This window comes from Rhinolophus ferrumequinum, chromosome 25, assembly GCF_004115265.2.
Source record: "Rhinolophus ferrumequinum isolate MPI-CBG mRhiFer1 chromosome 25, mRhiFer1_v1.p, whole genome shotgun sequence".
Classification (NCBI taxonomy): domain Eukaryota; kingdom Metazoa; phylum Chordata; class Mammalia; order Chiroptera; family Rhinolophidae; genus Rhinolophus; species Rhinolophus ferrumequinum.
The window spans coordinates 17,581,225-17,608,605 of NC_046308.1; the positions used below are offsets into that span (position 1 = coordinate 17,581,225).

At 39.0% G+C, this 27,381-nt stretch overlaps 1 protein-coding gene across 2 annotated transcripts in view; it reads right to left on the bottom strand.

The window, feature by feature from the left end:
- The window catches only part of PITPNB (phosphatidylinositol transfer protein beta), a 63,635-nt gene that overhangs the window by 30,465 nt on the left and 5,789 nt on the right, over positions 1-27,381 (bottom strand). For both annotated transcript variants that reach the window (XM_033097895.1, XM_033097896.1), the window contains exons 3-7: positions 24,531-24,676; positions 12,823-12,914; positions 12,042-12,049; positions 11,462-11,536; positions 9,752-9,835 (exon numbers count right to left, since the gene is read on the bottom strand). In XM_033097895.1, the coding sequence (XP_032953786.1) occupies positions 9,752-9,835; positions 11,462-11,536; positions 12,042-12,049; positions 12,823-12,914; positions 24,531-24,676 (405 nt within the window). The remainder of the gene's footprint in view (positions 1-9,751; positions 9,836-11,461; positions 11,537-12,041; positions 12,050-12,822; positions 12,915-24,530; positions 24,677-27,381) is intronic.

Here is a 27,381-nt window from a genome sequence, read left to right on the forward strand (position 1 = left end):
AGGGCCCTACCTAAAGAGAATCTCTTAACTTCCAAGGAGTGTTCAGATAACGGGACCAGGGGGTAGATCCGGCCCACAACAGGGATTCACACATGTACAGACCCTGCCTCATGGCCATGGTGGGGGTGTTCCTCAAAGGAAACCAAAGAGGGGGAGAGGCTGATGAGCTGTACTGAATGGAGGTTGATACCAGGTACTGCAGGAGGATCAGATTTATCAGGAGCCCATCCTCTCCCTCAGGAGTACCCGTGTCTGCCGGGGTATCAAGAAAAGAACTGCGGTTAGTAGGTGGAGCCTTATTCCGCTCCAGGAGCTCTCGCTGAAAAAGCTGCGCAGCAGACGTGTTCTGCGAGAAGAGAGGCACAGAGCGGCTCAGAGTCCAGCAGTGGCAACAGCCCAAGGACCACAACCCAGGGAGAGAAGTCTGCCTATGAGACGTAGGCATCAGGGCTGCAGGGTGGTTGTAGGGCTCTAAGCCACAGTGGGACACACCCCGTCCCCACCACTCTCTGGGGTGTCGGGCATGTGCAAATGGGAAGATGGACCAGGAAAAAAGGAGGGAGACTTGGGGTAAACATGACATGGCGATTATACTCACGGGCAGGTAAGAGCGGGGGATGTGGCAGTAACAACTGGGGCAGAGGGGGTTAAAGGACAAAAGCGGTGTGAATGAAATCTGAGCTTTATCTGAAGAGCACCAGCCCCCTGGGTCCTCCACACTGAAAGGGCCCCTCAAGCTCTGCTGGGAAGTCTCCATGGAGGAACCCATCAATCAGAGCACGACACGCCCTGCACACCGTTTCTGTGACACAGCACAAGGCACACGAGTTTCTAGCTTGTGTCTCTTCCTTTAAGGAAAACCATCTTCCGTGAAACACTACTGTAATTACAAAACTGGGCAACTCTTGGTTTCAAAATGCCTCAGTTGGGAAAAACCTCTCATCACTCCAACATGCGAAAGCATGAGGGAAAAAATTCAATTCCCTCTTTAAACTTGCTGCATTTAATATAGAATAGATCTATACTTTTAAACTAAATCTGCCAATTTAGTACTTTCATATCATTAATATTTGCTTATTACTGACAAAAAACAAATGGATATTAAGCTGTATCAATTTTAGATCTGTGAGCCTTAAAAATTTGAATTAAATATTTCTACTAAAATACACTTGGAAATTATAGTCATATAGCATGTGTTACAAAGGAAGCATATACTATAGAGGAAGGCTGATACAACCCTTTCTGGTTACACATAAATACCTAAAAATGTGGTTCCAATTTCTTTCTTCTAAAAAAAAAAAAAAAAAAAAAAAAAAGCTCATTTCTTTCAAATACTTCCAAAAACGAAGGGTCTCTCTGATGTTAATCGTGTGTACACTTCAGCTTACACTTTAAAGAGTCTTCCTCTCCTGGGAATGGACTTTTGTATACAAATATGGAAAGCTACTTAGACAAAGTGCTGGAGATGATTAAAAGGGACCAGATGCAAATTCATACCTTAAAAAAAAGAAGAAGCAGATGTCAACTGACTCGTTTGTTGTATATTTTGAAATAAGCTGATATATGCATGTGCATTTCATCAGGACATTTAAAGAATTCTCAACTTTTTAATGTGGTTATGTACCAACGACAACTTTAGAAATTAAAAAAAAACTTTACAATTTATATTCTGGTATTTTATTCTCGATACCTGACTACTATTACAATTCAGCAGACCTAACTAAACACTTTTAATCTGACAGAAAGATTTTGCTCATTCAGAAACGACAGAATTTTAGAATCGAATACACATCATACCATACTTCAACATGTCAAATTAATAAGAAGGAACTAAAGTAGCATTTTGTTCATTCAATATTTGAATGATAAAACTTCAATTCCTCCAAATTTTTTTTTAACAAGGAAAAAATCTGCAAATTCTCTTTGATCTTCCAACTGCTTACTGAAAAGCTCACTCTGTTTTAGCTCAGTACTGAGCATCTGCTAGGTCCTGGCAATACAGAGATGAGTACAGGTCAGGCCCACCAGGGGTACCCAATTTACTGAGGTAGCCTTTTCAGGAGTGATACCTGGGTTAGATTTTTAAATGAGGGAGAGGGTGGGAGCAAGGGGGTATGTTTGCAGCTAACAGAGTGCTTGGTGGCTGCATGAACGCCAAGCAGAAGGAACCTTCCTTTCTAGAAGATATACCATCTTAAACACTTCACTACAACACCTCTTTCCCCCGAAACAGGAAATCTGTCCTGTATGGTAGCCAAAAGAAATTGCGTGGGGACATTTATGCAGAAATCCCAAACTGCTCTGCTTGTTTCATTAGGCAATGGTGTATCTTCTAGAAAATTACATAGAATAGTGGCTATACTGACAGTCCCAAACAGCCTTTCCATAAGTCATCAACAAAAAAACCAAGTAACTCAATATATTTAAATATATATGATTCCTGTAGCAAATTACTCTATAACCCTGCCTGAGTCATATAACAGATTTTTATAATAAATCCTGTTCCTAGAGCTATTGTGACAATGTTTCCCTTCAATTATGTAAATATGTCAAAGCATCCACCCAAGTATGGAGTTACACTGTGGGTCTAATCACATCCCTTCTATGCACAGTGAAGTACAGTTCAAAGCACAACCAAAAACAGCAAAATCTACAAGAATGTTTACAAGCTGTCTGACTCTACCGTGTTTCCCCGAAAATGAGACCTAGCTGGACAATCAGCTCTAATGCACCTTTTGGAGCAAACATTAATATAAGACCCGGTCTTATAGCATATAAAACCGGGTTTAATATTATAGTAAAATTACAGTATATACAGTATAATATATATAATATATACATTATACATATTATATATATAGTATAACATAGTATATATAGTATTAAAAAAGATGCACTAGAGCTGATGTCCAGCTAGGTCTCATTTTTGGGAAAACACGGTAGCAACCTAGCAGAGAGTTAAACCCTAAAAGCAATCAACAGTCACTCTGAACTAAAATGTTTAGGGCTGTTTTCAATCTCCTGCAGTGACTGAACACCCCACCAGGTGGAGTCAAGATCCAATCTTTACTTCCAACTTCTTGGTTTCTTGAATTCCCAACTACCTGCTTCACCTTTGTCCTGATTCAGGAGGAGACTTGGCTACTTATACTCTCAAAGTTACTAATTAACTGTTTTTATTTCTTAAAAGCAAGTAATATGAAGGAAAGAAATTCATTCATTTAAGAAGTTTTTAGAAAAATTAGCTCGTACAAGAAAAACCGGAGTTCATGAAAAACAATGAAAATCAATGAGTTAAGTCAGATCGAGACTAAACCCTTTGGGCGTCTCACACAGTCCGAACTTTGAGAGGTCACCACACCTTCAGAACATCTTCCTATTGAAATCCCACCGTGTGGGCCCATTCATAGTTACAAAGTTCCCAATTCTGGTGTCACTTTAATCCTTGAAAAGCAAGTTTTAAGTACTAGTGACTGATGGTATGGCAAACATGCCCTAATATGACCCCCACAATGAGTCACAATCTTGTAATCACCTCCTGAGTACAGGTGGAACCTATGACTAGCTTCCAACCAACACACGATGGCAAAGGCGGTGGCTCTCATTCCTTTGATTAGGTTACATTACATGGCCACTAAATTTGTGGCGATTGTCATGCAGCAACAGAAAACTGTCACTTAGTGAGAGGAGGGTATCCCCTCAATCCACTGCACACATCTGTTGGATCTCGACTCTTCCACCCCATGCCCCAGCCAGCTAGCTCCCCTCCTTCACAAAGCAATCACTACAGTCTTCTTGGCTGTCTACACATAAGCAAGTAAGTGCGTACAGAAATCCTTTTGCTCCCTTTTACAATATCACAGATGGAAGCATATCATACACATTCTTCTTATCTTTTTCTCCCCACATTACCTTGGAAAGGATTCCGTATCAGCACAAATAGAGTTCACTCCCTTTTCATGACTGTACTGAACCTCCATCATGGGTTTAATCAGTTCCTCACTGATGAAGAGACATTCAGACTTCAGACTGTTTCCAATCTTACGTTAATACATTTGTCACTTCATACTGAATAGGATCATACCTAGGAGTGGAATTTTGCTGGGTCCAAGGGCACGCACATTTATAATTCTGCTACACAAATTGTACCGATTTATACTCCCTCAGGCAATATAGGTGACTGCCTGTTTCCTCGCCCCTTGCCACCCCAGATATTACCAAATTGACTTCCAACTGATTTCACACAAATTCTTGACTCCCAAAGGTTAGTTTCATCACTATCCTCAAGCTCATCATTCAACCAATATTTATAAAGTGCCCACTCTGTAAAAAGGGAATGGTTTCCTGAACATAGAAAATAAGACACATCAATGAAATGAACAAGAGATGAAATTCAGCAGAGGGGAAATCTGTTTCCAACAGGGGTCCTGGGGGACTCTGCATCTGACCTAGATCCTGCAGGACACAGGTTTTGCAGAGAGAGGAGTCCCAGAAGAGAGGCCAGAACAAGCAGTGTGCCAGGACAGGAAAGCCCAGGACATGGTCAGTGGCAGACCAGTTTGAGGCGAGGAAGACAGTGTTCAAGAGGCAGCTCAGAGAGTGACAGAGCGGGACCTGTACTTCAAGGGATCAAGTCAGTGGAAAAGACACTGGATTGAGAGTCAGAATTTCCACTTCTGGCATTAGCTAAATGATCTTGAGAAAAACTAGTTTATCTGGGTTTCAGTTTCCTCACTTGTAAAACAGAGAATTTAGCCCTGAAACCAAATTTTCTGTAGCTGCAGAAGTGTGTGTTTAAAGTAAATCTTATGGTGAAGACTAATGTCAGACAAGCAGAACTGTGCTGGAGAGGGGGACACAGGGAACTCCTCAGCCCCATGTTTTAGTCGCTCCATCCTGACCACCTGAGTGGGCTCCAAGAAACTCAGGATTACGCAAAGCACTGTCTGAAAGCAACCAGGTCTAGGAAGCCAAGATTCCCTTCAACTCTAAAAACTATTCCAGCTTCTCCCCTCAGTGTTGGAAAATGCACGAGTACCATGTTTCCCCGAAAATAAAACCTAGCCAGACAATCAGCTCTAATGTGTCTTTTGGAGCAAAAATTAATACAAGACCCTTATTTATAGTAAAATAAGACTGGGTTTTATATTAATTTTTCCTCCAAAAGACACATTAGAGCTGATTGTCCAACTAGATCTTATTTTCGGGGAAACACGGTACCTTCACTTCTGTTTGCCTACAATTCACTCACTGATTTAACACACATTCACGAGTACCTACTACATCGTGGGCGCTATCTAGGAGCTGGGGGAGACAATGGTTAACAGTACAAAGATCCTTCCCTCTGAGGTTCAATTTCTATTTGGAAGGGAGAGAGAAAAACAAATTTATAATATGTCAGAAAGAGGGTAAGAAGGAAAAGTGAAATGAGAATGGGGGTGAACTTCCCCCCCATCAAAATTCTGCTCACCCTCATGTTACGACTCTTCCATTCAGTCTTTTCAGATCTTCATCCTCATATATAGTATGGTTTTTTCCTCTGACATCCTGCAGTGCTCTGAATCATGCCTAAGCCTCTGCCATTTGTTAATATTTCACTGTATTGGGCTCGTTTCACCCAGACTGTAAAGCTCTTGAGGGTAGTACTAGACCAACCTTGGATAGCTACAGTAGGGCTACGTGCAGCACAGACTAAGCAGCTTCGGGTACCTGCTGACCGCTATGACAACACTGCCATTTCAGAACTGGGACGACATTCTTAAAGCTTCCTTTTCCCAAAACCCTGCAGTAGATTTTCAAAGAACATAAAAGAGCGAATCAAATGAACAAACTAATTCAACAGAAAATCAAACTGGATCTGGTAAAAAGCAGGGATGGCCAGGTGGTCCAGGTGTTGCAGTAGAAGCTACTCCTAAGACAAACACTAACCATTAACTAGTCAAGGCCAAGTGGACGAGGTGGAACCGGAAGGGAGTGTCAGGGCAACTGTGTGTGTCAGCAGAGTGAGCAGATGAGGATGTGCAGAAGAAAAGGACAGACCCAGAGTAGAGTCCCTGGCCCACTAGGTCTCCTGCCCACCTCCTTGTTGGAATAGGTGCCAGGCCCTACCACCACTCTCCCCGCTCCACATGCCCACCTCTGCTTCACACACCCCCAGGCAGCACAATGCTCCGCTCCCCACCACCAGGCTTAAAAACTGTCAAGGGCATCAGAGCCTCCCACCACAAAGAGTTCCCCTTTCCCCTTTCATAGCAAAAAATGTACATGTTGGGGTTCCTTTTTTACTGCCAAAAGGTGTGAGAATTCCTACATGACATCAGTTGTACTTTTAGTGTCCACAACTGAGAAAACACATAAACAAAAAGCTACTGTGACACAAATATTCACAGTAGCACTATTCACATTAGCCAAAAGACGGAAACAACCCAAATGTTCATCAATAGATGATAAATAAAACACGGTATATCCATACACCGGACTATTATCCAGACAGAAAAAAAAGGAATGAAGTAATGACACATACAACAACGTGGATGAACCTTAAAAACATGCTAAAGTAAAAGAAGCCAGACAGAGAACGGCACATATTGTTATGATTCCATTTATATGAAATATCCAGAATAGGTAAATCCAGAGGGAAAAAAAAAACAGATTAATAACAGTCAAAGACTGGGAGGAAGTAGGGGGTGACTGTTAATGGGTCCAGGGTGTCCGTTTGGGATGATGAAAATGTTCTAGAACTAGATGCTGGTGATGGTTGTACAACACTGTGAAAGTACTAAATGCCACTGAACTGTAAATTTTAAAATGACTGAAATGGTAGATTCGATTTTACGTTATGTGTATTTTATCACAATAAAAAAGTACTATAAATCAATAAAAAATTATCTTACTAATCTCTAAAAATATAACTTGGAAAACAGGAGCTACAAACACTGAAAAAAAAACCCACACATACATATTTGAACGTTATCCCTAAACAATGCAAGGTGTGAACATAGATTCTCAGAATTCCTACACAACTGTAGCTAATAATGACAATAATGGTGAACATTTATTAAACTAGGCACTGCTCTAAAGTACTCAAATTTAATGCTGTAAGATAATTAGCCCCATTTTACACAAAGTAAAACAGGCACAGAAAGGGTAAGTAACCAGTCCACGAATGAAGAGCCAGCAGGTAGCAGAACCTCAGAATTTGAATCTGAAGACAATCTGTTTAGAATGTATGTTCTTAGTCACAGCTCCACAGACTCACAATGCATACCCTCCTCCTTTGGGCCCAGTCCTTCTCTCTTTCACTATCTTTCTTCCCCAAACATCATTCCATTCAGAAGACCACCTGCTCAGCCTTTGCATGTGCAATACTCCACCTGCAGCACCTATCTCAAGTGCTGCTGTCAGGCCTGAGGCCAATCATTCCATTCAGAAGACCACCTGCTCAGCCTTTGCATGTGCAATACTCCACCTGCAGCACCTATCTCAAGTGCTGCTGTCAGGCATCTGAGGCCAGCGTTGCCTTCTCTCCTCTTGAAGGTTATGCTGGGATGGAAGGAATGGGGAAAAGGACCTCCAGGGTTCTTCATAATCTCCCTTACCTGTTCTTACAACTTGCATCGGTGCCTGCAAACACTGGCTGAGAGCCCATTTTAGCCTCAGAACAAGAACAAAACACTACTCAGCAAAACCAAAGGTGCCTTGTCTACTGGAGAACATGGAATGCAAAACCTATGAGCCACAAGACTGGACCACTTTGTTGGGCCAGCCCAACTTTTTCAACCACTGACGATGTAATCTGAATGCCATCCCCGAACACCCAACCCCAGTATACCAGCCTGCTGCTTGTTATTATCTCGTGACCTGCTGCTCCAGGCATGTAAGCTACCCTGACCAGACTAGACATTAATTGACTCACTCATTACTCCCAGGGATTTTTCTTCCTACCACCATTCTTGCACATACAGTAATCATGGCTGGAAAAGATACCAAGTGAATCAAAGGGCAATACAGACATTTGCATATTGTTTTTAAAACAGTTCATTTCACTTCTGAGGATTAAAAAAAAAAAGTCCTAGGGTGGACGGGTGGTTCAGTTAGTTAGATTGTGAGCTCTGGGCAACGGGGCCGCCAGGTCGATTCCTACATGGGCCAGTGAGATGCGCCCTCCCAACTAGAAGGAAGTCAATGAGCTGCCCTCAGCTCCCGGTGGCCAGATGGCTCAGTTGGTTGGAGCACAGGCTCTCAACCACAAGGTTGCTGGTTCGACTCCCCGACTCCCACAAGGGATGGTGGGCTGCGCCCCCTGCAACTAAGATTGAAACACGGCACCTTGAGCTGAGCTGCCACTGAGCTCCCTGATGGCTCAGTTGGTTGGAGCGCATCCTCTCAACCACAAGGTTGCCGGTTCGATTCCCTTCAAAATGGTGGGCTGTGCCCCCTGCAACTAGCAACAGCAACTGGACCTGGAGCTGAGCTGCATCCTCCACACCTAAGACTGAAAGGGCAACAACTTGACTTGGAAAAGTCCCAGAAGTACACACTGTTCCCCAATAAAGTCCTGTTCCCCTTCCCCTATAAAATCTTAAAAAAAACAAAGAAATCCTATATAATTTCAAAGGCAGGCAAATATCCCTAAAATTGAAATAACTTCAAATCATAGCACAACTAAAAATTTCAAAACTTCTATAACAAGTGTCACTCATCAGTGCTCACAGCTCATCAGGGAGGGGCCCCAGCAGAACAGGAGCCAGCCCAACAGAGGGTCACCACTGGCAGTCCCAACCCCAGTGATTTCTGAGAAAAGGTCAAGGGCCTTGTTTTAGGTTTACATTTAAATTTCAACAGCAAAGTACACATTTAGTGGCTCGGGTTATTTCTGTTCAGCTTACCACAATGCTCAAGTTCAGGGAAGAACACCGAAAATGAAATGGAAAGGTTATGAAACGAAATGCTAAATGAACATGCTGTCCGTTACCAGAACAAAGGAAGGGGTGGCATGCTTACTCCAAAGCTTTAGCTCTCTAGACTAGCAGGGTCACTGGCTATCTTAACATGCAAAAGGTCCACAGCTGGGCCCTGCAAAACCAAAACAGCACACAGCATACCATAAGAACTGAGTTAAATTTATATTTACCAACTGTTGCAAAGTAATACAAGGGTCTAATTTTGGTGTGTTGGGGGGTGGAAACGGGGGAATGGTGAAATAAAGGTTTTTACACTCTTGGAAAAAAATCTTTTTTTATTAAGTTAAAAGCCTAGAGTACGAATATTTACATCTAGTAAGACTCAAACTAGAAAGCTACACAACCTTTAAATTGAGATGTTCTGCCATCAACCATTTTCCACAAATGACAACTTTAGGCCAACCTGAGTTACTGAAAATTTGTATGTAACTTTTGCTTTCTTAATCACACTTTAAAAATATAAGAACCCACATTACTTAAAGAAGCTCAAGGGAGAATTCTTTTGTAAAATACTGTTTTTCCCCCCAATGAAAACAAACCTCTAAAACCTCTATACATCTCCGGTACACTGAGATTTCTTAAAGGGATCACTTGTGCAACGATGAAAACCACACAAAAAGCTAAATCACCTTGTCTTCTATTCTGGTCTTGCTGCACAGACCCAGACCCAGACCCAAGCTCCAGGCTCATTTAAGTGTAGAAATGTAGGCCATACAAGAAAAAAGAAAATAATTTTTAGATGTAAGAGGCAAAAGGGAAAATGGCATCGAACAGTACATGGTACTTACTGCTGGTTCAACTTGACTTCGATCTGCAATATCTATGTGGACAATTTCAACTGTTTTCCATGTGTTCGGATCTAAACCGTGTACCTGTAGTGACAGAGAAACGAAACAATGTAAACTGTAGACTATTCTGCTAGGCAAAACTATTACACTTACATAATATAATGTTTACCTTGAGTTTGTCAGAGTACATTATGAGGAATAAAAAATCCAATTGCTATTTCATTAAATTAGTTGTCTAAAGCCTAGTATGATCTAGAAATCTTTTGTTACCCCCTGAAGCCCTAAATAATAAGGGGATAGGTGGGGTGAGGATGCTGCCAAATTAACAGAAATCTGTCACCGTTATTTTCTGGTCGTCCTTAGAGATGATTTATTTAACATAATGTATTTGACCCATGTTTAACCCAAATGATACATGACAAAGTCCTTGTAACCTACAAATTCCAGACAAACATAAAGTGACATTATAATTAGATTTCAAGAAGCTGCACTGCATGGTCTTAAACATCTCCTGAATCTGATTATCCTAAAGCTATTCAGTTTCAGTACAATGTCAACTCTTCTATACTTCATGTTGTTCAATCATTTATTTCTGAAACTCCATCTATGAACCAATTAAGAATTGTTTAAAAACTGCCAGTTATACCCATTTGAAAGCTGAAAACAGCAGATTAAATCATACACAGACTAAAGCATACTATATCATCTCAATTACTTTAAACTTTAGAGTTACTATGGGAAAACAACATGAGATATCAAACGATCACCTGGAAGAAAAACGCAAGTCAAAATACTATAAATTATAATACGGAAGTTCTACTAATTGGCACCAATAACATAAAAGCATAGTAAAAACAGAATCGACCACAATTACCATTAACTTACTCTCCCTATTTAACAGTGTGTCATAAGGTTGGAACAGTAGTTCTCAAATGTACACCAGAAAGATTGCTGGGCCCCATCCCCAGAGGTTCTAATTCAGTAGGTATGGGATGGGGCCTGAGAATTTGCATTTCTAACAAGTTCACAGATGTGGCTGCTGGTCCAAGGACCATATTTCTGAGAACCACTGGGCCAAGGCCATCAACCTATATACTAGATGCCCTCCCAAGTTCCCTGACAAGCTTACCAAAAGTTAATGATTACTATGAGTCCTGATTTTCTTGAAATTTATTTTAGGGATAAATGTGCACCAACTTGTAAAAAATCAGGAATCTGTCAACATTTTTGTAAATTATTCAAAGTACCTTCTCTTTCCTGCCTTTTGGCCATTTCTCCGACATCAACCCATACCCCAACTAAGTGGAATGGAGGTGAAAAATAAAGCAACCAGTTTTGCTATGGATTGCAGCTCTGGCAAATACACAGAGAAGAAAAGATGAAAGAAATCTAAAATTTAATGACTAAAATTGGTTTGGGGAATTTTGTTAATCTGTGCTGTCTCTGTCCCAGAGAAAATGGCTGATATTAAAAAAAAAAAAAAAAAAAAAAGCAACCTCACCAAAGTCTGCTCATACACCAAGGCAAGAGGAGTAACTGGGAAAGCCCATTTGTTTCTGGTTGCTCACCTGCTTCTCTGCAATCTGACACACCCTGGGGTGGCCAAGTGCTAGTCTAATGCAGGTGGCATCACTTTGGTGATGACAAAATGGACTACAGTATTCTCATTTCCAGGCGCTTCTGCACTGAAAGCCCAGAGGTGAAACTTACATTTTCTAATGTTCCCAAGTCTGGTTTGTGCCATGTTTCAATTTTAATGAAGAAATCATCTTTCATATATTCATTCTGCAGAAAACACAACAGCAAAATGACAGTGATCTTTCACCGGTTCTTTAGGGTTCATGTCTGCAGGAACCTTCCCCAGCATAAGCATCCATGTTTTGACTCTATAAGCTTGATCCTCAAATGACATAGAATCATTAGCTACCTATTTTTATAGACTTGTCAAGCAACCCAAATGCTGCCTGCTTTTAAATAATTTACACAACCCTACTTGTCATGCAGTATACAGGGCCAATATTAAAGAAGCTGTAAGGTTTGGTGAGAAATCTGACATTCAAAGGAAGTAGCAGAAGCAAAATTAAGTCAACGGAGATTTTGAGACAGGCTAGAAAGAGCGATTAACACTGGGAACATGAGGTGGGAGTGCGGGCTGCTGGAAACAGCACAGAGAAGGAGCCATGCAGCAGTGGTCAGTTTTAATAAAAAGCAAGGAACACCCGAAAATAATTACTATGTAAAGCACAGTTTAAAGATGAAGAGTATGTGACACAAAAAGCGTTTTACTCACCGTTACAACTGAAGTGCAATGGACAGGTAGGCAATAAAAGGGGGGGAAATTTCAGAATATTAATTGAAGTCAAAACAATCCGTCACAATATTTAATACCACAAAGATTAAACTACCCGAAAACAGAACATTAGTTTGTTTGCAAAAGAGTTTTTACACAAGTCATACTATAAGATACATTAAGATTATGGACTCAGTGTTCTAATTTTAAAATAACGGCAAAAGGAATAATGTCACAAAAGCAAAAACATCACTTATACTTAACAAACAGAAAACTGTTTCCGAAGTCTGCCATATTCCTCTATTATGTGGCAATACTGTTGAAACTATCCCAGAAGACACTTCTGAGTGTGGACGGCCTTTCTTTAAGGCATACCTTAGGGATATTGCAGGTTCAGTTCCACACCACCCTAACAAAGCGAGTATCACAATAAAGCAAGTGTAATCTTTGCAGGTGGAGGGTCTTGCCTTTAATTTGTAAAAAAGGCAGTATGAAGTGCAATAAAGCTAAGCGCAGTAAAATGAAGTGTGTGCCTGTATTCCTTTCATTTGCTCACCCCTGCAGCCTGTGAGTCAGCAAGACGTCCACAGGACTGTCATCTGGAAATGAACACCACGCCACTCACAAAAGCGTCGGGGGAAGAACCCAATGCAGCCTCTCCTGTGCTGCACTTCCAAGAAGCCACCGAAGGCCCTGCCTGGTGTCACCCTTGTCAAAGGCATAGGCACAGGGAAGCCCACCCCTCATTCAGGGTGGACTGGCTGCCGGACACGAGGCTTACTTGTTCTACAGTAGGGGTACGCATTCCAGGCTTTCTCGTGAAAAACCAAGGAGCCCTCGGGAGCAATCATCCTCACAAATGCAGGAACTTTGCTGTGAGGAGAGAAAGATTGGATATATTTTCAATAGCACCATCACGTCTTGGTTGGCATCTATCAGACTGCTGCAAAGAGTACTGTAACCAAAGGTGACTATGTTCTAAGTTCATGAACTCATGTCCAAGGCTGTTATCAACAAACAGTTTTTTCATTCCCAAAGTGATCAAGTGGAAAATGAATGTAATGTGAAAACCAAAAGAAGTGATTAAAAATATGTTTAACCATATATAACATTTTTAAAAAAACAGAAACAATTCTTTGTTATGGGCCCCAAATCTGCTTCCCTAATGTGAAATCTAAGAGTTAACTGAAGCTATTCAACCTGCACATATTATAACAGAATCATGTATAATAGATTACACTACACTGTTCTTAATGCAAAAGAAAAAAAAAGAATCCTCAGTATAAGGGAGTATCCCTAAATAAAGTCTTTTAACATATTTTACAGAATAAACCTAAAGAAAAATGACAAAGTGAAGGACTCATATAGAAATACGATATCAAAACATATTCAAGTGTGTAAAATGTTAAGTTTGGAAGATGAATGTCACTTGCTGCTTAAGTATGGTCAAAGAAGGGTTAAATATATAATTAATACCTGATGAGCTTGTGCAAATTCTAAGATAATCAGGAAAGATCCCAATAGATAAAATGGGCAAAGATACCACAGACACATTACAAATAGAAAACGATCGGTTAACGAACAAATGGATAAATCAGTTTCACCAGTCTTCAAAGAAATGAAAATGAAATGACCATTTTTGATGACTGTTTCATTATGTAAAAGTAGTTTTACATGCCCAGGATTTTCACATATTGGATTCAAATCCCAACATCACCACTTGGAAGCTGTGTGACCCTGGGCACACTACTTGGCTCTCTGAACTCCTCATGTGTTGAAGGAGTTCACATTACCTACCTACTCTGCAGGGTTATTGAGAGGGTTCAACCACATAGTATCTGTAATGTGTTTAGCACATTGCCACAGTTCAATAAATATGGTAGTTACTGCTTTTTAATTATAAGCTGACATAGAGCTGGATACTTTCACGTCTTTCTTCATTTAAATCCTCTAATAACACTGTGAGGTAAGCATTATTATTTCATATAATCAGCATTTAAGTGGCTCAATAACTATGTGCCAAAACTGTTTACTACAAGCCTTAGTATATATTTTTTCCCATATCAGAGCTGCTTCTCTGAGAACTTTCAAGCACAACTTAATTTCCTGAACTAAGAGAAAGAACAAACTAAGGAAAATTGGGACCCAGAATGGACTTCTGCCCTCATAAGACTTAGCAGTTGACCAGAGACAAGATGTAAGGAACCCTGTGCCAGCCAGAGAGCTATGCGGTTACAGAAGTAGTGTGGACAGCCCTATGGTCGTCTCTTCAGAATGTAAGAGCAGGTACATGATTTGGAGCTTCCACTATTGTGGCAAATAAATCACTGAAAAACAAAAACTGAAGTACGACTAGTATTACATATGGCAGTACAAGCGCAATTCCAAAGGCATAAAGAGTTTCACATGTGCCTTCACATCCTTAAAAGGTAGTAATGAAGGAGGGCTAATTCTTGTGAGCACTCATTCTTTGTAAATGTTGGGGAGATTCATGCAAAAGGGTGTTATCAGAAAAATGAAACCAGCATAACGGAAAATACCGTCACATTGGAAGCCAAACTATCGAGCAATCCAAATTATTTCTTCCATTGCTTAAGAACTAGAACCAAACTCCCTTTAAATGTGGGAGAGGTCAAATCAAGGTATAATGTGATACATGTGGATAATTTTTTTTCAAAATACAAGCTACAAAATCACCTATCAATGTTTTAGTTGGTCAACTTAGAAAAAGGCAAGAGAAAAATAGCTGTGTATTAGCTCAGAAACATATTTTAACATTATCCTATTTATTCCTAGGGTGCCCAATATTCTAAAAACATTAATATTTATCAAAAGTTCTAAAAATTTGCTGACCCAAACAGAAGGAAACTGGTAGTCACTAAAGGCAACCAAGAGCCAAATCTATAAGAAAGCTTTAATATGTCTCCGTCTTGCTCTCAAACTGCCTTATTAAATCTTATATCCACGATGCTTTTCCACTACGTGAATCCCAACACTTCCTTTTATGTTTTGACTTATTTAAGAACAACCAAATCTTTGAACCAGTTTTATTTCCAATTTATTGGCTTTTTGCATTCAACATGGGAACATTAACAAAGGCATCTGTCCTCAATGAATCTAAGCAATTGACGAAACTTGGGAAAATGCATAAATGGAGTAAATAAAAACTAACTTCAATTCTATTTTACAGAAGAGGCATTTTCACTAATGGCAACTTTAATATATTCCTAACAAGGCAGTTCAAGTGTGCCATATATATATATATTTTATATACATATATATAAGCATGTATACACACACACACACACACACACACACACACAATTTTTCCACCTCAGTGTCACTTAGGAAGACACTTTAGTATCTGTTTTGGAAGCTTAGAGTCTCAGAAAAGGGACAAATATTAAATGAACAAAATCGAGCTAGGCCTTCAAAAACAAACTCTTCTTGTTCTCTCAAACTATTTTTTTCCCTCTTCCGCTTCCTCCCCCACTCCGGTTCAAGCCGTTGTCTCTCAGTCTAGTTGTGTAGGACACAGCTCCCTGGCCCATGCTGGTATTCTGAGCCTTGCGCTCCCCACCGGCTGAGGCAGTTGGTCACCGGGCGTCAGTCACGCACAGCAGTTCCTGGCAGGTCTCGCCGGCTGCCAGTCGCTCACGATGGCTGCCAGCCACTCATGGCAGCACACAGCAGCTCACGCTGGCTGCTGGCCACTCACGGCGGCACACAGTAGCCAACGGCAGCACTCAGCAGGCCGCGGCAGTACAACAGTAGCCCTCAGCAGCCCACGCCGACGACCTCGCGCTGCTCGTGGCGCCCAGCTCCAGGGAGAGCTGTTGTTCACAATCTTAGCTGTAGAGGGCGCTGCTCACTGGCTCATGTGGGAAGCGAACTGGCGCTCCAACCACTGGGCCAGCCCTTTCTCTCAAACTATTCATGAAATGTTCTCTCATGGTAAACCACCACATGACAGTGCGCACCTCAAGATAAACATACCTAGATTTCAGCTGTTTAACAGTTAGCCATAGCATAATACCCAAGAGCATAAAGGCTCCTTGCCAATAGAGCCTTTCCCTCACCTGAAGGGTATTTAATAATATTAATCAAGGGAAAATTCAACCAAAGTATTTTATCAATGTGTTGAGAGGAGATAGTATTAAAATCTAACCTCAATACTGTTGAATGGTTGTGAACCTGTCTGTTTTGTGGTAAGGTAACTTTGTCACAGTGATACAGGAAAACAAAAGGCTTATATGGCTTAAAAGATACATACCCTGCTTCCCCGAAAATAAGACTTAGCTGGACAATCAGCTCTAATGCGTCTTTGGAGCAAAAGTTAATTAAAACCCGGTATTACATTATATTATATTATAATATATTATATTATACCGGTCTTATATTAATTTTTGCTCCAAAAAAACACATTGGGCTGATTGTCCAGCTAGGTCTTATTTTCAGGGAAACACGGTAATAAAAGACCATAATGTACACTGAACTTCTACTATCTAGAAGTATTCCTTTTTTTAAAAAAAATTATGCTCCTAAGATAAATAATACCTTGGTAAATGATTCAAACTGTACTTTTCCCATGAAATTTTTGTATCTACTTATATAAACCAGTGAGTTAAACTGTCCAAAGTTCCACTTTTCCATCCTTCTCCATGCTACTGTGGATAAATATCAAAATGTAGAAAAACAGAGAAGAAATTGAAGACCAAATAAATTTGCCACAAATAAAGCAAGTAAACTTTCATTTTACAATCAACTGAAATAGACCTTAAATCTAACTGGGCACCTCATTCATTCATTTATTCATTCAAGCACTGATTGTGTGTCCAATGTAGCAGGGGATGTGTAAATAAGTGTGCAAACAGGGACAATCTCCACCCAGAGCTCACCTTCCAGCGAGAGATGCAGAAAACAGACTGGCAAACAACAAAAGGCAAACAATGGCCTGTCCTGAAAGGCATGGAGTTAAGGAACAGGGCTCTGGCAGTGAGTACCTGGGGCAAAGGTGCTCAGGAAAGTTCCCTGAGGAAGTGACATTACAGTGGTGACCTGACGATGAGGAGGGCCAACTACATGCAGAGATGGGGCAAAGGTCCTAAAAGAGCAAACGACTTCACCTGCTTGGGCCACTCTGAGGCTTCCAGCGTAGCTAGACCGTAGTGAACCAGGAACAGAGACACAAGCTGAGGATGGTGAGGTGGGCAGGGGGCACACAAATCCAGGGACCCATCTTACAGGCCAAAGCTTGGATTTATTCTTTGTATAATGGGAAGTTACTGAGGGCTTTAAGAAGGGGGATGACACAGCCTGATTTAAGATTATTCTGGCTTTGTGTGGAAAATTAATGGGAGTGGGCAAGGATAGATGGTGGCAAAAATTAACTCAAAATGGATTCAAGATCTAAATATAAGAGCTAAAACTATAAAATTCTTAGAAGAAATGTAGATGTAAATCTTTGTGACCTTGGATTGGGCGATGAAGATATGATGTGAAAAGCATAAATAACAAAAAGAAAAAAATAGGTTACATTGGACTTCATCAAAATCATAAACTTTTTAAGTTTCAAACACTACCAAGAAAGTGAAATGACAGCTAACAGAATGTGCAAAAAAATCTGCAAATCATGTATCTCATAGGAACCAGATCTAGCATATATAAAGAACTCTTACAACAAAAGATAACCCAATTAAAATGAGGTAAAAGACTGGAACAGACATTTCTCAAAAGATCTATAAATCACCCATAAGCATATGAAAAGACGTTCAATACCATTAATCAGCAGGAAATGTAAATCAAAACCACAGTAAGATACCACTTCATGCCTCTTAGGATGGCTACTACAATAAATGAATAAACAAACAAACACCTGAAGAAAACAAGTACTGGCAAGGATGTAAACCTTCATACCCAGTTGGTGAGCGTGTAAAATGGTGCAGTCACTTTGGAAACAGTCTGGCAGTTCTTCAAACATGAGCTAGCATATGACCCAGCAATTCTGATTGTAGGTACTACATACAGAGGGTGACAAAAAAATGTATAAACATTTTAAGAAAGGAAAACTGTATTAAAATTGTAATACCCAATATATACTGATAAAAGATGAATACAAGTCACATCTGACTTCTGCAATTACAAGAGGTGCCCAAAGTGGTTACCATCAGCGTCCAGACACTTCTGATTACGGCGAACTACTGCTTGAGCAACGCTGACCAAAGTGTCCACTAGTATCGCTGCACATGCCATTTCGATGTCTTCCCAATGTACCACCAGTGTAGCTGGTTTCTACAGTACACCACAACACTTTAAGGTCCCCCATAGGTAGAAGTCAAGGGGTATTAAGTCAGGAGAATGTGGGGGAAACTCAACTGCACCTATTCGTTTTATCCATTGTCCTGGCAAATTCTCATCGAGGTTAAGCTCTCACATCTCGGTGGAAGTGCAATGACAACTGTGCTTCCACCATTTTCTTTGACCTGTCCCTGCCTGCCACATGGTGACGCTAGCATTCAATTGATTAACGCCATCTTTTTAGTGAACGTCATACTACACATCGCTATGGTAATTCAATTCAACTTCTAAAAGTAAACATATAGGTAGCATCTCTTAAAATGTGTATACATTTTTTTTGGCACCCCCAGCATATAAACCAAGAGAAATGAAAACATACACACAGAAACTTGTACAAAATGTTCATAGCAACATTATTTATAATAACCATAAGAATGGATGGGAAGAGATCAGTGTGTAGGCAACTGGAGATGTTCAGGAAAGAGATAATGATAACTTTGCTTTAATGTAATAGCTATGGAGATGGAAAAAAGAAGAAATGGAAAGGGGGAAATTATGATTTAAAATTCCGATTTGTGGGGGGAAAAAATAAAACCACCAGACACAAATCGTTGAGATATATTAGTATGCAAAATTTTGAAAAATTGTAACAAAAAGAGAGAAAGTATTTTTCACATGACAAAAAGGAGAGTATCAATGAGAAATTCAGTTGACCACTGAACAATGCAGGGGGTTGAGGGCACTGACCCCCCCCCAGTCAAAAATTCACATATAAATGGACTCCCCAACACCTAACTATAGTCATCCCTCAGTATCCACAGGGGATTGGTTCCAGGACCCTGGAGATACCAAAAGCCATGGTGCTCAACTCCCTAATATAAAATGCCATAAACAGTGCATACAGTAGGCCCTCTACATCCACAGAATCCCAACTGAGAATGGAAAGTACTATTTTCCATCTGAGGTCAGTTGAATCCATGGATGCAAAATCTGGGGATACGGAGGGCTGACTGTATTTACTGAAAAAAATCCAAATATAAGTGGACCTGTGCAGTTCAAACCCATGTTGTTGTTCAAGGGTCACTGTATACCATAAAGAGGAAACAGTTGTATTTTAGTAATATATCTGATATTCTTCTAGAATGGGAATACTCTTGATTTAGAAAACTTTGAACTGAGCAAGAGTTAAGATTCAGAACTACATATATACAAAGAAAAAATTATGTATTGATGGCTAATTCTCAATTCCAGAATAAATTACTATATTAGGCTATTTGTTAATTTCTTACTTTAATTTAGAGATGCTCTCTGAATGTAAATCATTTATAATCTTTGCATTCTCAGGTGATTTAAACTTCTCATTTCTAAATGTGAACATAACTTTATTTCCTGGCAGATGATTCTTTTTGCTTATAAAAATGAGCTATTAACTTGAACCACAAAACTTTAAAATGATTTTCAATAAAACCTCTGCTGTTTTCACCTTTGGGGAACAAGACCATTCTAGAGTTGGCAAAGCTTTATGAATTCTAGAATTCTAGATCATCCAGGGCTGACTGAAGATGGTAAAGGCATAATTACTTATGAGGAATAAAAAAAGAGTAAACCTTATTTTCCCCAAGAAGGGAGAGAAAGCAAACAACAAAACGTCTGGTCAGCGTGTTCCTATGATGTCTCAGGAGAGCTCCAAGTTTTTCTCTGAAATACCATCTCAAAGGTTGCCACACATTTCCTTGCCTCGCTTACAAATTCTTTGCCCAATAAATTCTCTCCTTCCCTCCCCACCATCCACCATTAAGTGCATGTTAAACAACTTAAGGAAATATACTCAAACTTTATGGTAAATTGGGTACAAGACAAATATATACCCATATGGCAATATATGACTAGGGCAAAATGAGTAGAGTAACAAATAGTGACGGAGTTTACGGAAGAATGTAAGTAGTCAAGGAATGCCTGTGCACAGGACAGATCTGAGCTGTGCTCAGGAAACTGAGCAAATTATGAGGGACCCAAAATCAGAAGAAAAGAGCCTAAAGGGCTGAACAGGTCACTTCTGGAAGACAATGAGAGACTTACTTAGAGCCAAAGGTTTTTACTCTGGACAGTTATCACAACTGGGGATATATGGACAATCATGAATACCTTGCTGAGTTTAACCTTATTTTGGAAGAAAACTTGAGACTTAAAAGACTTATAAGAAAATGGGACATGATGAAATAGAATTTCTCTATAAACTCCTTTGCAGTTCACTTCAGGAAATGGAAAATATTCTAACCCTCCCACCGGGCTCAGCAGCAGAGCACAGTGATAAAGAGGGCAAGTTCTGGAGTCACAATGCCTGCCTGGGTTCACAGCCCACCTCTGCTACCAAACAGCAGCGACACAGGGGCTACTTACTTAAACTTTTCTGGACCTTAGTTTCCTCACTAGAAAACGTTGCCATGGGGAATGAATGAGCTCCCACCTAGGACACTTACAGTGACCAGCACACCCTAAAAACACAGCAAGTACTAGATTCTACGCTTAGAATTACCATGGGTGACTCCTCACTAGTGCGAGTGATTAAAAGAAACGTATGGAAACAATCTCATCCCATAAGAATATTATCTGAAATTGAAAGAAACCAGACATTTGAAACGTTCCTTGAGATGGTTACTAAATTTTAGATTTTTAATACCCTGCCAAGATTGTTCTTCAATCTCTTGGTTGAGATTAAGTGTGTATCTTACCAACAAGTGTTTCTGCTGACATGGGAAGGCATCCTGGCCAGGGAATCCAGAGACCTTGATTACAGTGGCTAAAGCGGACCCCAGAATTCCCAGTATCTCAAATGTAAAAGAAGGTGTTGGTGGTCTCAGCCAATCACCTTAGCCATCCAAGTTCACCAAATCTGCAATTCCACTGATGTCATACAGTGACAGTGCACACAGCCCTATAGATTAGCCAGTCGAGTTAAGTACAGGAAAAGGAAACATATTACTGGACACGTATTTAGCTTCCTTAGAGAGCTCTAAAACCCTCTAGGAACTATGGGTACGTCTTCAGCATGCTGTACTGATGTCCTTGCAGGATACTGAAGGCTGATGGGGCTGCGATGCCAGCACTGTGACGTCACAGCAGTCTTTCCTATAGCACAGCGAAGGTCTCAGAAATTACTACTAAACAATTCTTTGCCCTTCCATAATACAGTTATCCTGTGGCTACCTGCCTTCAGTATGACACTGATGATTCTGAGTGTGGAAATCCGATGGCCCTTGCCCCATGACCATTCCCCCCCCAGACTACAGGGTCCCTGTTTTATCTTTATTAACAGACAAGTTTTCAGTTGTTTTTCATTACTGCGAGAATGGCTATTATCTGCCATACTGCCTGAGATCCATTACTGTCCCCTTCTTTTCTTTCCTACCTCATGCCTCTCCATGCTTCCATCCACCAAGCTGCCATCTTTGTGTAACTAGGCAAGTCTCCTACCGGCATCACTAGCCCTCACCATCCAGTCAGACCCCCTGCTTCCCTTCGCATAGGAAACCTGTGTTCATCGGCTTCCGTGCTTGGTTTCAGGCACTTGGGACTGCCTGCTGGGGACCAAAAGCGCACGGGATTAGAAATCCGAGAATGCATGTCTCCGTCACCATTCTACCACTTATTAGCTGTGTGAGTTTGGGTAAGTATGTACTTGAGTGTCTTCTTACGTACAACGTATATATTGCCTATTTCTCAAGACTGCAATGAGGTATAAATGAATACATAAAAGGGTGAAACCAAACAGTACTACGGAATGATTTCAGCTCCTTCTAGGAATGAAGAAGCTGTTCCTAAAGGCTGAGTGTGCTGGGAGGCTAGCCTCCAGAGAGCAAAGCTTTTCCTTTCTTTAATCAATTAAAAACCTGAAAGGACTTCCTCTTCTCATCTCCAAATACTCTCCCACAACAATATCTCTTGCACTAACTATATTTACAAGGCTCCCTTCATCTTAAGAGATTAATTATTTATGGCTGGAGTTTCACCTAAATCAAATGTTTCAAAAATAATATTTATCACTTTTTTTCTCATTAAACAAAAATACAGAAAATTTTAAATCACCCATAATCCCACCACCAAGGGAAAAACAATAGCATTTTAATGACTCTGTCTCTAGGCTTTTTTTCTGATTAATGTTTCAAAAAAAAAAGTAACATATTACATATTTACGTACATATTTAGCAACTGGTCTTTTCCATGTAATGATATATCAAACATTTCCCCAATATTCCAATTCTTAGTTTTCAAATGAACGATATTTTGAATCTATTTCAAGTTTATTCACATAAGGACATCACAGACCATCAAAAAATTTTATATATCAAACTTTTGGGTTTATTTTTAACCCCCAGAGTTGCATGTTTACAATAAAGTTTTATGTATTGGTAAAGTTCAATTAATGAAAAAATGCTAGTAAAAGAACTCCAAGTATACATAATTCAATATTATAAATATTATATAGATTATACTATCAGAATTCCAAAATTTTCTCTCAATTGACACATCTTTAAGATATACTCACAGGGATGTAAAGTACAGCATAGGGACTATAGTCAATACGGTTAATAACCACGTATGGTGCCAGGTAAGTACTGTACTTATCAGGGTCATCACTTCATAAGTTATATTAATGTTTAATCACTATGCTGTATACCTGAAACTAACATAATATTAAATATAAAAAAAAAATTTAAAAGATATACTTAGGGTGCAAATTAATAGAAACCATGAACAAAACAGTCTCTATGGAAAAAGGATTGATCAATTTTTGCCTTCATTCAAACCTGCATCAGAAACAAAGAAATGCTATGTTCTAAGAGAAAATGACAGTAAAATTTAAGGTTCTATAAAATAACCTACTTAATATTCATGTGTCCCTATAAACCAAGCAACAGCCTAAAGTTGAGAAAATATGAGAAATACTGATCATCACAGCTCATCTGTAACTTTAAGGAGCTGTACAAAAAACATGGTGTTATTCATTTGAATATGAAGAGAATAAAGACAAGAGAATAACAAAGACTCCCTCCTACCTTTAATAAACTGGGGAGACTACTGACAAAACAGACTGTTAAAAACCATTACTGGTCTTTTGTCCTTGGATAAATATTGGTATATAATTTCTGTTTTAAAATATTTATGCCAAAGATAGAGATTAGATTGCCAAACTCAGAAGAATTTGCAAAAGAACTTCTACAAACCAAAGAGATAAAAACAATGCATAATGGATTTGAAGTCAAGTCATACAAGAAATTCAAATGGTCAATTAATATAAAAAGACATTCAACCTCACCAATAAAGAAATTCAAATTTAAACAAGAGACTATTTTCTGCGTATCAAGTCAGCAAAAATTAAAACGATAGAATAATTGGGAAAATGAACACTATCAAACTCTTGGAGGGCAAGCTGGCAATAATATCAAAATTTAAAATGAGTATGTCTTTTTAGCAATCCTACTTTTATCAATTTCTCCTAGAGAAATAGTAACCTAAAGCATAAAGATTTATGTACAACCATGTTCACAGAAATATTATTTGTAAGACAAAAGCTCGGAAACAAAAAATACCTAAGTCAATTTATCATTTAGAGAATGGATAAGTAAACTTATGCTATGTCCATACTAAGAAATTTTATCCAGCCTTAAAAAGAATGACATGACATTAAACAATAACATGGAAGGATGTTCATGATATATTGTTGCATGAAAAACAAAGCAAATTATAGAACTTTATTTATGGTATGATCCCATTTGTTGTAGAAAACAAACAAAAAAAATCATAGAAGTGATATCTCTCTGTTTTCAAAAAAATTTATTTGAATAAGTATAGAAAATGTTATAGAAGAAGGAACTCTAAACTGTTTCTAGTGTTCTTTGGGGTTATGGATATGTGATGGCAAGAGGTGGGGACTAAGTTTTTATTTTATTTTCTCTGTTGTTTGAATTTTTTATAAGTGGATATATTACTTTTACAATTTAAAAATAACTAATAAAGGGGGGTTCTCTCAAAAAAGTAAAATGCAACATACTGTCACACTGAAATTTAAAAAGTACATCAGCATACGTACTAGTAAGTTAGGTAGTTACACTGCTTAATAAGTAAGCTGGGTAGTTGAAGCCTAATTACTTAATATAATGACTAAACATCAAATGTGGATACACTGCTTACCTCTTTAGGTGATAAATTTTGTGTGTATACTGTCCTTTTTCTCCATCCTTCTCGTAAGGTTCATTCTTTAAGACTTCAATTCCTTCTCCACCACCAGTCTCATTCTTACTAGCTTCTGCAACCGAGTAAAGCTGCCCAACCTGATACTGAAATTTCAAAGAGTACAGAATTTCAGTAAGTCAGTAGTAACTGTGGAAACATCTTGTGCTAAAATCTTACTATTGATGGTATAGAAAAGCACATCCAAATCATTCAGCACATGTGTTCTACATGAAAACATGACCAAATTAGAAATTCATGTTTAGAAAGACAGGTGATCACAGAGCTTCAAGAAACTATATTTTACAAGGTTTCCATTATTCAAGAAAACTGCTAATTACAAACACTCCGGTGCTTTAATATGTACTATCCACTTAGGAGACAACTTCTGCACACTTAGTTCAACTTTTTTGAATAATATACATTTGTATTATATCTCATTAATTTTACAAAATTCTGAGGAAGGTATGGCATGAATATAATTATCACTGTCAATTAAGAAAGCTGAGCAACTGGAATACCATTCTCAATAATAAAGAGGGGTTTAAAGTGTAATAATAAAAACTTGAACATACAAAGAACCATTACAGTCCAACTTTTAGTAGACCTCTGGGGTCTTTTTTCCCATGGTTTATATGACACAAACCCAACTTGGCCCTTGTCCGTCTAAACAGAAATAGTATTGGGTATACCGCATCAGAAGTGTGAATTATAAAGTTTTTCAGTAAACAAACTCTTTTTAAAGTATTATAAATATACAAGTATTACCATAAAAGGCAAGAAATTGCTGACAGTGGTTTCTATTTCTTTTTAAAACAAACCAGAATTCTCAGTGGTCTACACCTGTGAGTGGATGGTATTGTTCTGTGACAACCTGGAGTCATTAACCATTCCAACAAATGATAAAAAGCTAAGTTCTTATGTTCTAATTGGTTCCTAGTGACTCAACCAGGGCACTATCTCCAATCTTTTCAATCTGGCTAAATGTCTTCCTCCCGATGAAGACAGCCAGAAGAAATGTTTTGGTTTTTTTTTTTTTCAAGCATATTTTCAAAGAAAAGCTACCTCTAAAAACTAATAATTTAAAACCAACATTTTATTTGAGGGACAAAAAATAGGGGTAAGTTCTGTAAATATTCATAGCTAAAAAGGGCATATTATGCTATCTTGCAGGTTAATTTTAACACACATTTTCTCTCTCTCTCTCTCTCTCTCTCTTTCTCTCTCTCTCTCTCTCTCTCTCTCTCTTTTTCTCTCTCTCAGTTTAGGAAGCTGGAACCAAACACATTTCTTAAATGAATCAAAAATAAGTTTCTGTAGGGATTTTAGACTGCAGAGAGGGTTGTGTTTCTTCTTTTGGTTTTCTGATACAACATCAGTGTTGTCCAGAAATGCTACAATCAATCCTTAAGTCTTTCAAAATGTACTTTTCAACACTGTCATATTTTAAAAATAGGATTAAAATGTCTCTAAGTCAAAAGGTATATCTGATCTTGGTCAGGAACAGAGTAACAAAAATTTACACAGAAACAACTAAACAACAGTATCCAAAAAAATGTTCTTAATGGACTGATACTTTGTGGTATGTTACCTGGCTTTCATTGTCATTTTAAATGATTTAAAGACAGGAAGTATGTTTATTAAGTCTGAATATAACAAAGAGCTGAGATTATTCTGGGTGACAATACCAAGATTCAGAAAAATTTCAACAAGTTGCTCCAACTAGCTAAAACCAAAAGAAAAAAATTAACAAAAACAAATGTCAATTTCCACATTCAAGTTCAAACAATCAATTGTACAAGAATAGGAGTGCCTGGCTAGTCTTGAGTGTTTTAATACAGTGAAACCTCAGGCACTACTGAGATATATACAGCTGTGTTCAAATCTACATTAAACAGTGCCAGATAGCTACTCATTTCTAGTTCTTGTATTTTATTTTTTTCTGTCTTCTGTCAGCTGTCACTTCTTAAGTTATCAGTTTGTTTTGTCCCATTTCCAACTCACTGCTTATAATCTACTGTCAGCTCTAAGAAAACCAGATAACTGAGCAAGTACAAACTGCATGCAAGTTTCAGAAGGACCCAGAGGGCTTCACGTGTTTTGCTATACGTATCTTGATTTCTTAGACATCTTCTTGCTTTCATCCTCATTCTTGGCTATACTACAGATAGCTACAACTGCAGAATATGCAACTTCTGAATTGGTGGTATATTTCTGTATCACGTGCAGATCAAGGGAGACAACCTCTCACAGTTATGTGCTGGTCAGACCATGTCTGGAATACCGTTTTCAGTTAAGAGCAATAACTACAACACATGCAGTAGTAAGACCAGCTGGTGAGGAAGTCTACAGGTCACGTTTTATTAGGATAAATGAATGTGCTGGGAATGTTTAGCCTTGTAACCTCATGCAGAGACGATGGAACAAAAGGGACTGGAGGAAAGAAGTGCCAAAATAAAACCTGAAGGGTTACCATATGCAAGACTGAACAGGCCTATTTCCCACTGCTAAAGTCGAAGGAATCTAAACAATAGCCAAATATCATAGGAAAGCAGATTTTGGTTTAAACACAAGTGTTTAAAATATCTAACAGGAAAGTAGGCTGCTTCTCTAAGCAGCAAGTTACTTAACCTTAAAGTGCTTAGGTTGAAGCTGGAACCTCCTTTCCTTGAATATCGTAGACAGAATTTCTGCACTAGACAGGAGGTTAAACTACATTCTTTAGACCCTTCCAAAATAAAGCAGTGTAACAGACATTCATTTACAATTATCTGTAATCATTTGTGTAACAACCTGTAACACACCTTAATTT